This window comes from Sus scrofa, chromosome 10 (assembly GCF_000003025.6).
Source record: "Sus scrofa isolate TJ Tabasco breed Duroc chromosome 10, Sscrofa11.1, whole genome shotgun sequence".
NCBI lineage: Eukaryota > Metazoa > Chordata > Mammalia > Artiodactyla > Suidae > Sus > Sus scrofa.
This window is the reverse complement of record NC_010452.4, coordinates 55,370,601-55,381,905: the sequence shown is the minus strand read 5'-3', so window position 1 is coordinate 55,381,905 and position 11,305 is coordinate 55,370,601. Positions and strand designations below refer to the sequence as shown.

Below are 11,305 nucleotides of genomic sequence, written 5' to 3'. Positions count from 1 at the left end.
GGGTGAAAAATCTTGCCTTTCTTATACCTTCTTTAAAAGCACAGATACATTTTCTATTCCTGATCTGTGGTTCTTTCCACCCTACATTCTCCAGTCAATCCTTAGATTTGGTGTCTTCATCTCTTCCAGTTATATTGTAAAACTTAAAAGAAAGTAGTTGGGAAGATCTTTAATATGCCCTTAAGAAATCAAGTATAAAGGAATATTTTGAGTATTCGCCTTTATATAATTTCTATAATTATTAAGCTTTGTAGAATTTTATTATAAAGTTAAGGTGTGCTGAATTTTAGTATACAGTTTGTTCTGAATATGCATCCTGAGATCATGTGTTTCACTTATAAACACAATTAAGATGAATTGACAGGAGAGTATTCTACAGAAGGAAGAACATTGCACCCTGCACCAGGGTACTTGAATTCCAGTTCCTAGCACCAAATAACTGTATTTCCCCAAAATATCACTTAACTTTCTTGGACCCAAGTTACCTGATTTGGAAAATAATGATCTCCAATATTCCTTCAGCTTTTAAAATCCTATGGTTCTCAGTTCTTATCTAAATAAGCATGCTAAGTTTCTATTCAGTGATTGAAAGTAAGCATTTCATTCTTGAAGAACAATTTTAATAATCAGACCTGAAGTATTTGCTTAGTTTTTAGTAACAGTGATGTTCTAAATTATACGAACATGATTAAGCAGAGGAACTAATAGAGGACATTTTTATGTTACTTATAACCTAATTGTGGTTTTCCCCCCATTTATGTGCCTGTCCTTTGTTTTTTTAAAATTTTCTTTTAGAAGATAGTATGATTATAAGGGCTTACATTGTTTAAACATGATATACACAGGGCAATAAATGTCCATGCTCAGCTAGAGATAGAAATGGTGCAATGGCTCAAGTTAAATATTTTCTAAAGACACTCCTCTGAAAGAGTAAATGAACTGCCTTGGACTCATTTGTTAAGAGGTGCGGATAGTGGCGGACATTAATAATACCCAGTCGTAGGAGGCAAACCTGGAAACAGAAGGATAGAGAAAAGAAACCATGTTTCTAATGATGGATTCGCCGGTGACAACAGACTGATCTCTGGGACATGTACCAAGTAATGCTCCCCTGCCTTCCCAGAATGCTAGCTTTCCCAAAGAATGAAGCCTCTTGTATCCTTTGGATTTCTTGTGTTTTTCTCTCCGTACTGGTTCCACAAGGATCAGAAGCCTTTCAGTGTGACAATGGGGTCTCCTTGCCTGCTGACCACGTGTGTGACTTCACAGACCAGTGTGGTGACATGAGCGATGAAAAGCAATGTAAGTTCCCTTCCTGTCCTTCCTCCAAGTCCTGTCCACCTTTAAACAAAGGGTAGCTGAGCCATACAGAGAGCTAGCCGTGCACAGATGCCATTTATATGCTTTGAGTGTCAATCAGAAACTAAACAATTCTTTTAGATCCACAAATACATATTACTCTAATGACATGGTATCAAATCGCTAAGAATCTAACAGAATGAAATGTATTATGATTCAGTTTTTACTGATTATAAAGAAGCAGTGATGTGCAGAAAGGTAGCTTTTAATGTTAGTGAAGCAAGATTTAAAAGAGCTTCTTACTGCAGCTTTGCAATGCTGTGATGGCAGTTACGAGCTTAAGTTTGAATTCAGTCTGGGAATATTTGAGATGAATTTTAAAGTGGGTGAGTAGATTTTATTTTTGTCTCTAGGACGTTCCCATCAAGTGAGTTGGTGCTTCTATGCAGAGCATAACTCTCAAAGTATCCTTTGATTCTAGTTCAGAGGAAAGAGCATGAGCTTCAGAGGGTATAGAACCTAGATTGGAATTGTGGGTAAACCATCAATTAATGGTGTCATCTTGAACCTCTACTTTATTGTAAGATGTCAGAAAGTGAGATAAACTGATCTCACTGGCGGGAGAATGGTCCATTACTTTCAGATATAACACTAATTAAAAAGTTCACCTGGGGGAGAGACAGGTAAAGACATGGTATGTTTCTGTAGTTAATATTGCAATAGCACATCCTGCAAAAAGACTGCATTTCACCAATGAAACAAGTGCCATTCCTACAAAGAATCACCTTTCTTTTTTTTGTTGGTTTTTTTTTTTTTTTTTTTTTTTTTTTTTTTTTTTTTTTTGCCATTTTCTTGGGCCGCTCCCGTGGCATATGGAAGTTCCCAGGCTAGGGGTTTAATTGGAGCTGTAGCCGCTGGCCTACGCCAGAGCCACAGCAACGAGGGATCCGAGCCGTGTCTGCAACCTACACCACAGCTCATAGCAACACCGGATTCTTAACCCAACGGAGCAAGGCCAGGGCTCGAACCTGTAACCTCATGGTTCCCAGTCAGATTCGTTAACCACTGAGCCACGACGGGAACTCCAGAATCACCTTTCATTAACATTTTCATACAATTAAATGAATTTGTTGTTGATTTATTATAACTATTGACTCACTTATTTGGAGGCACTAAGTCTAGTATTTTAGAGCAATTTACTCAAAACATATATTCTATTGTATTCAGATACTATATTAATTGATGCTTACAGGATTCTTCATTTTCTTCTCCCACTTAAGGTTCTACATGTTTGATTTTGCTGTTATCCTTTTATGGACATATTCCTTTGTTAATTACATTAAAAGAAGAAAAAGTGATTACTGATAAATGTCTTTAGAAGGAGTTCCTGTCTTGGCATAGTTGTTAATCTGACTAGGAACCATGAGGTTGCAGGTTCGATCCCTGGCCTTGCTCAGTGGGTTAACAATCCAGTGTTGTCATGAGCTGTGGTGTAGGTCACAGACGCAGCTCAGATCCCACGTTGTGTGGCGTAGGCTGGCAGCTATAGCTCCGATTAGACCCCTAGCCTGGGAACCTCCATATCCCATGGGAAGCAGCCCTCGAAAAGGCAAAAAGAAAAAACAAAAATCTCTAGAAGGAAAAAGGTGCATGATTTTTCTTCCATGGTTTGGAATAGTGATCATGCCGTCAAACTATTAAACACAAAATGCAACCAAAGACAAGGATTCATTTATATTTGTCCAGTTTCCCCAGAGAAGCTACAGGTGGATGGGCTGCCCTTTCTCTGGCCTGTCTGGGAAAAGCCCTTGCTGCTGTTTGGTGAGCAGCAAAGAGGAACCACTCGGCTGGTTTGACAAGAAGTGCAAAGTCCCTTCCATGATTAATCCCTATGAAGCTTCCTTTAGCACAGTTGCAGTGATAACAGGCATGGCCCTGCTTCAGGGAAGAGGTTAATGTGAAAGAAGGAGAAAGCCATGGAGTGGGGAAGGGTCCTGGCTGCACGAGAGATTCTAATAACCCCAGCTTTAGAGGAGTGTGAAGGAACAGATCTGTTGAATAAACAGGCTTCATTTTAAGTGTAATCCTGGGAGGCCACCTTTTGGCTTTTTCACTTTTCATTTCTGCGTAGTTTCCACTTTGGTATTTTATTTTAAATGAGGACCGTAACCTGTGGATAAAAAATTGAGAATTGCTTTAAAGCATGAGTTTCTTTTGTATGTCACACTAGGGGGAAAATATTGTGAAAAATGATGATGGCCCAGCAATTTCTCTCTTGAAAATGTGTGATGCTGAACTTAGAGATAAGATTTTTTTTTTTTTTCTCTAAAGCTGACTTTATAATGATGCTAAAGGAGTCATATTTTGGGGAAAAAATCAATCTGTGACCCTCTTTGAAGTCCAAGTGGTGTGACCTTTAAAGAAATAGATTAATAGGTTGACTTTTCTTAATGAAATTGGCATAGTTGAAGTTGAATTTCAGATGCAATGGATTCTATTAATTTTTTGGAAATTTTTCTTATTTTACATGATGGTCCTCTTTTTCAGAATTTTCACGTATTATTTTAACTCAGTATTTTTAAAAGATACTAGATTTAGAAAGACTGAATCTTCACAGTGAAATAAATTCTATTTACACCCAAGATTGAACACAATCTTAAGCTAGAAAAATTATTTTTTGGTATAACAACTATTTGGTGCTAATGTCGACAAGAATCTCTTTTAGAATTTATTATCTTTTTATTACAAATTATATATTTAAAAAATTTTGTTGGAATATAGTTGGTCGAATTTATTGATATCTTGAGCCAGGGAAATAGGTGTTGTGGTACTGATCTTAGTATATTTTAAAAATCATATTTATAGTGTTGCATTCTGCCTCCAAGTAAACCCCATTGCTGGTCTTCCTTCTATTAAGTACGCTAATAGTCCAACTTCTCTTCTAGCAGTTGTTCAGAATTGTTTGATGTCCAAAAACTTTGCTCTTATATTTTTATTCAACAATAAAACAGTAATGATACTTATGTTGCTATCATTCAGATCGAAGTCAACCATAAGATTATGGAACACTGTACTATAAATACAGTGTTGCGATATATCCCATGTAATGGACCCCTAGCATTGGAGTATTGCCAGAAACTATTCTTCGATAATCACTTTAGCATACCTGAAGTTAGTATTAAAATTAACTTTTAACATACATTTAATTCTATAGCTAAATTTACTGTGACTCAAAAGGGAAAAACATATTCAGCCAATCTGACATTTTTCCTCCTCTACCTACATGTCATGCTTAAGAACTTTTTCATTTGGTCTAGTATTTTTGTAAGGAGATAGGACTCTATTTCATAATTTGGTTTGATGGACTGTTATCATAAAGTTTTGACGTTGTTTGGCAAACCCTTTTGGATTTAGGAACAAGAATTTTTTCCAAAAGTTGTTTATTTCATATAAATATAATTTATATGTGAAAGGTGTGAAAATTACCTGAGAGGTACATTCTCAAAATATGAGAGATGATAGTGTTTAATAGGATGATATTAAGTGCAAACATCGTTTCTTCAGTAGGATGACATGAATGTCAACTACTTTCAAAAGTGTAAAAATTCATAGAAATACTTGAAGATAAGCATTAGTAGAGTGAAATGTGAGATTTCACGTGCAATATTTATCTTACCACTACATTGGATGCTAGATGTTTTATGCATATTTTTGTCAAGTAAGTAAAAACCCTGCTCACCACAGCAAAATGTCTTAGTTTGGGCTATTATAAAAATTCCATAATCTGGGTGGTTTAAATGACATTTAATGCTCATGGTTTTGGAGGCTGGGAAATCCAAGACCAAGGTGTGGGCATATTTGGTATATAATGTGGAGCGGGAGTTCCCGTCGTGGCGCAGTGGTTAAGGAATCCGACTAGGAACCATGAGGTTGCGGGTTCGGTCCCTGCCTTGCTCAGTGGGTTAAGGGTCCGGCGTTGCCCTGAGCTGTGGTGTAGGTTGCAGACGCGGCTAGGATCCCGCATTGCTGTGGCCCTGGTGTAGGCTGGTGGCTACAGCTCCGATTAGACCCCTAGCCTGGGAACCTCCATATGCCACGGAAGCGGCCCGAGAAATAGCAAAAAGACAAAAAAAAAAAAAAAAAAAATGTGGAGCGGGCTCTTGGTTTGCAGATAGCTGTTTTCTCACTGTGTCCTTACATGGCAGCTGGAGAGGGAAGGAGCTCTGGTCTCTCCTCCTTCATTAGGACACTAATCCCATTTCAAAGGCTCCATTCTCAGGACCTAATCACCTCCCAAAGGCCCTACCTCCAAATGCCATCACCTTGGGGATTAGAGATTGAACATAGAGATTTCGAAAAGATATAAACATTCAATCCATAGCACAACAGAATTAAGTATAAGAAATCTAATAATATGTGGAGCCTAGTGAAGAAAATTAGAAAAAAATGACTCATGTCTGGAACAGTCCTATAAGACTGTTTCTTAATGGGATGCTTCCATGGTGTCAATATGTGCATTTTAATGAAGTCAATCTATATGTTAATTAATCTCTGATACAAATATAACCAGGATAAATTTTGAAATCTGATAAAATGACTTTCTAGTTAGAGAAATGAGAATAGCTGGAAAGGGGGAGAAGAAAAATAATAATGAAAAATTTATATCATTATGGTTTATAATAGTGTATCATGTAAACTCTAATATGAAAAGTTTATAATTAGAAAATATTTGATTAAGAATATTAAGCATTTCTATAATATTTCATAAATAATGGTGTCATTAGACAGTACTTATTGCATGCCAAGCAATGTTGAGAAATTTCCATATAGTATTATATCATTTAATTTTCACCAAACATAAAAATAGTAGAAACTATTAGTGTTCCCAATCTACAGTTTAGGAAAATGAGGCTCAGATTAAACAAAATGCCAAAGGAACAGAACTGTTCAATAGAGGAGCTGGAATTAACAACAATTATTTCTGATTCTAGAATCCTTGATAGTAGTTCATACATATTGACTTTATATATTATACACAACAACTTAAGATGACCAATTTCATCAAATAAATTTCTTATTTACTTCACACACTGAATTTCTAAAAGATAAAATGTTGTGTTAAAAATAAAGCCATAGTCTTTACATTTGCTTTGACATATAGTAAATCTTCAAAATATATTTGTTGAAGGTTTATGTTAAATAAAGGAAGGACTTTTTATGCATTAAATGAAAAGAATATATAAAAATCAGTAAGTTAGAATACATAGGTTAAAAATTTCAGTGTATCAAAAGCATCATAAACAAAATGAGTTCCACTGTGACTCAGTGGGTTGATAACCGATCCCCGCCTCATTCAGTGGGTTAAGGATCCAGTGCTGCCACAAGCTGCAGTTTAGGTTGCAGATGAGGCTCAAATCTAGTGTTGCCATGGCTGTGGTGTAGACTGGCAGCTGCAGCTCCAATTTGACCCCTGGCCTGGGAACTTCCATATGCTGCAGGTGCAGCCTTAAAAAAAAAAATAAATTTTAAAAGTGAAAGAATAATGTTACTGTAATAAAATGAGAAGATGAAGTCTCTCAGAAATATGAGTAAAAGTCCTGAAAATGCATCTCACATTAAAAAAGAGAAATAACCTCATATGACAAAGTGATCAACTTCACTGTCCATCATAAATCACAATTGAAAATAAAAAGCTATAAGTATTTAAAAATAAATCATAATTACACATGGCTAACACAGTTCCTTTTCATGTGGTTTCTGAAGGTCTTTTTCCTCTTCCTTACCCTCAAAACTTACCTCCTGCAGGCAGGCTCATTTCCCCTTCTAGAGACAACTTCTTCCCTTACCTGCCCTCTCCAGGGATTGGATGATCTAGCTCTTTCACTGTGTTTTTATGCACCTCTCATCCTATGGCATCACGTCCATGCTGGCATCTTTAGCTATTCAAGAACCAATTTTTATTCAAAAATTTTACTTAAAATTCAGTGTCTGTTTCTCTTTGTATTCCAGTTACAACAGTTCTCACTTTGCTAGAGGCAATGGCCAGAAAGGAGTTACATACAAAGAAGTAAAAGAGAAAAAGAGTTAGGATTTCATAATTTGTCACCAGAGGACAAATCCTGAAGATTCTGAACGTGCCAAGGCAGGGTCTCAGGATGTGCAGTTAGTGTGTGATGCTGTCCCTGCAAGTTTTCAGAAGCAGCAAGAACCTGGAGACGAGTGAGTACATGCAGCACACACGTGGTCCAGCGGATGGGGAAGAGGAAGAGGGAGACCAGAGGGAGGAAGGACTGATTGAAGATGGGCTTTGAATGGCCTGCATGGTCATTTGTAGAAATTTAAAGATCTGTATGTAGCATGTACTCATGCTATCTTACAACAAGTTTGGCTATTTTTTTTTTTCTGGTAATGAAACTGGACCTTCAAGATCTTCTGGACATAACAGGGGTAACTGTGGAGTTCACCAGAACAGAGAGCATTTGGCCAAGCTGGGAAGCTGAATACAGGGATTCTGCCCCTGTGACTGCTGGAGGGGAGAGCGGTTGTGTGAAGACAGTGAGATGATGCAAATTCATCTCTCATTCTCCAAGTTGGAATTTGGGTCCTAATTTCTAGGAAGGCCCAGAGAAATGTTTATTTTTCTTGGGTTGGATAAAATATTCTAATTTGTTTTCAGGAGGGATCAGGTCTTCATTCTAGGATTCCAGTCCCTAAAATGACCAAAGAGGGATCTAGGTTCATTAAGACTATGTGGAAACACCTGAAACCTTCAGACTCCAGTCTTGGCCCACATGGGTGCTCTGGATTTGAGTCCTGTGATATTTACTCTTACTACATGGAACAACTTAGCACACTGAATTGAGTGCTCAGTGAAAAATAGCAAAATACCTTTTTTGTTTATTTCACTGGACAGACACATTAGTACCATTTTGTGTTAAAGTCTCTGTAGATCCTTTGGTCTTCTCTGGTGTGTAGTCACAGCCATAAAATCATCACACCATAGAGGAGTAAGTCCTCAAGTGCCTCTAAATCTACAGCCTCATTTTGTGAATGTGGAGGAGGTGAAACCCTGAGCTAAGAGGTTATAACTCAAGGGTATGTAGCTAATTACATGGTGATCAGAGATTCAAAATGGGGTTCCTCTCCTACCATGTTTGAAATATGAATAACTTGAAGATTTATAACAGTAATTATGAAATCTAGTTTTCATGCATTGAACAACTTTAGGGGCTATGATAAAATATATAAAATGTTCCTGAATAAAAGGACCCATTAGTTACTAATGTCAGAACATATACCTAAATCTCTTTCAAACGGTTTCATTTCAATAAAATGGGTATAAGCAATTTTATTAATCTTTATCTTATTGTTATCCAAATTTATTTGACCTTTGAACAATGTGAATTTGAATTGTGCTGTCCCCATATCGCAGGTATTTTTCAGTAGTAAATACTCTAGTACTAAAGAGTCTGTGCTTGGTTGAGCCTGGGTATGGAGGACCAACTATAACTTATGTTCAGATTAACCCCCCTGTTGTTCAAGGGTTAACCATAATTTCAGATCTATTGTGTATAATTTGCACAAACATCAGAATGCTTTTGTTGAGTGAACTGTGAGAGTAAAGTAGAAAATATCCTCTAGAATGAAATGGAATAGAAAAGCAAGATCATGGAGTTCCCATCGTGGTGCAGTGGTTAACGAATCCAACTAGGAACCATGAGGTTGCAGGTTCGATCCCGGGGCCTCGCTCCGTGGGTTAAGGATCCAACGTTGCCATGAGCTGTGGTGTAGGTCGCAGACACAGCTCGGCTCCTGTGTTACTGTGCCTATGGCATAGGCTGGTAGCTGTAGCTCCGATTCGACCCCTAGCCTGGGAACCTCCATATGCTGCAGGTGTGGCCCTAGGAAAAAAAAAATAATAATGAAAAGCAAGATCGAATGGAGAGTGGTACAGGATTTCACAAAGGTGTAATAAAACCCAAGCCTGCAGAACTGCACACTGGCTATAATGTTTGTGATGAAATACCTGTGAGGTATGCTTGAGAATGACAGATAAAGGCAATACCAGAGGTGGTGGAAGATAAGACTTAAGGACAGAGAGTCAGCCATGCTGGAATCACAAACTCAAGATGGCTCAGGGTATTTTAACAAAAAGTGTAATTCTGTGTGTGCAAAGAAAATGAATTAACAGATCCTCGTTGAACTTTTTCCTGCTGGAGAGGCTGAAAATTTTCCAGTGAGCAAAGGATAACAAACGGAAACTGAAGTGTCCACTTAATTGCCTGGCTATCTGTTTAGAATTTTATCATTTTATTTTAGTCAAGATAAACATATTTATAAACGCTTTTATTATTGTATGCTAACGTTCTCTCTCCTCCAGTAACCTTTTTCTTGAAAGGGCTGATCTCAGTCTTACACTGAAGATTAGGCTTCAGAGAGACCTTGAACTTTTATTTTGGAGGGAGGGGGTATGTGTGTCTATTGGATTCCTTCTGCTATTTGGAAAACAATCTTCATAAAATATTTTTCATGTCAAATAACGCTGTCAGGAATTTTTTGCTCTTGGCAGTTGTTGAAAGACTTGGATTCTGTTGTACACAATCATGTAACATAAATCAGTTTCCTTAATAGATTTTGATGTCTAGAATTGTTTAACACAGTTGCCAACTGTCTTTGTTCGTAATGGGCTCTGGAAATGTGAATGAAAAGATGCAGATTGTTCTTTCGTCTGAGTACATATTATATAAAAGTAGTGGTGCTTCTTGCCTGTGAAAACGTGAAAGCAACAAACAGCAAAAGCATTGGTACATCCTGAAAACTGGCCAGATGGTGAATCTTTCTCTCAAGGGAGAAGCTAAAACTTTACTGGAATTTTATCTTGACCCATCCTACAGGATTTCTAGCATGATTTCAACAGAAGAAACCATAGAACGATTAGAGAAAACTTGGTGGAGTCATGTCTTCATGAAATGATGCCATCCTTCCAGAGCTGCCAACAGTCTCAGGAGGTCATGAAAAATCAAAATACTAGGTACACTAGGGCAGGAGATTTACCTGGTTTCCCCCATTTCCTGGGAGACTGAAGGGCACATAGAATCAACTATTGATAAAGTGGCTGATTACCATTTAGCGACGGTGCATTTCTCATCTGCACTTTTTCTGCAATTGCATAAAACACTCAGTAGTGCAATGCATTTGCTCTTGTTTTGTGGCTCAAGTGTGCAAACTGACATAATCCAAGGACATTCAGTTTGAGAGCTCCCTTTGAAAATTTCAAAGCTAAATAGTGACATCAAACAGTGAAAACTTTCTTCCACAATCCAAATATCTTTGGAGGCCAATATATGTACAGATAGAATTCGTTCCATATACATCATTTCTGTGTATGCATGTTGCCACTAAAGATTTGACTAGGAAATCCTGGAAGAAGGCTTGCATTCTGTTGTAAAGGTTATCAAATTAATGAAAGCAGGGACCTTGAATCACAGCTTTTAAGTAAGTTTCCATCAAAGAAGTAAGAATAGAATATAATGTTCTCTACTACTCAGAAATAATTGTGACTTTCCAATGAATAAGTCTTAAAATGCTTGATTGGATTTGGAAGGAAAATTTTACTGATTTTGAGAGAAATTCAAAACCTATTTAGGGGGAAAAAAATGACAGGCGCTTGTTAGTGTCTGAATTCATTTACTTGATTGAAATTTTTCTCTACAAGAGAGGTATCTTTCCATTAAAGATTCTGTATTAACCATTAGAGAAACTAGTGAAAAGTCATAAGATGTTTTGGCCAAACTGCTATCCCAGAATAGAGAATTTATGTGAACAGCTTATAATACAAATGTGAACACTGTTTTAGGCTGGAGTGAATGCCACACATAGTCAATATTTCTGCAGAAATCACCAGACAATTATAAATGCTTGGAGAACTTCTTTCAATTTTATAAATCTCTAAACACTGTTAAAATATGATTTATAAATCTTTTTCTCATGTGTCATTGATAGTTTC

At 37.1% G+C, this 11,305-nt stretch overlaps 1 protein-coding gene across 1 annotated transcript in view; it reads left to right on the top strand.

The window, feature by feature from the left end:
* MALRD1 (MAM and LDL receptor class A domain containing 1) overlaps nt 863-11,305 on the top strand; it is a 598,238-nt gene continuing 587,795 nt past the window's right edge. Inside the window, 1 exon segment of the mRNA XM_021064964.1 lies at nt 863-1,302. Coding sequence (XP_020920623.1) covers nt 1,092-1,302 — 211 coding nt within the window. The 5' untranslated portion in view covers nt 863-1,091.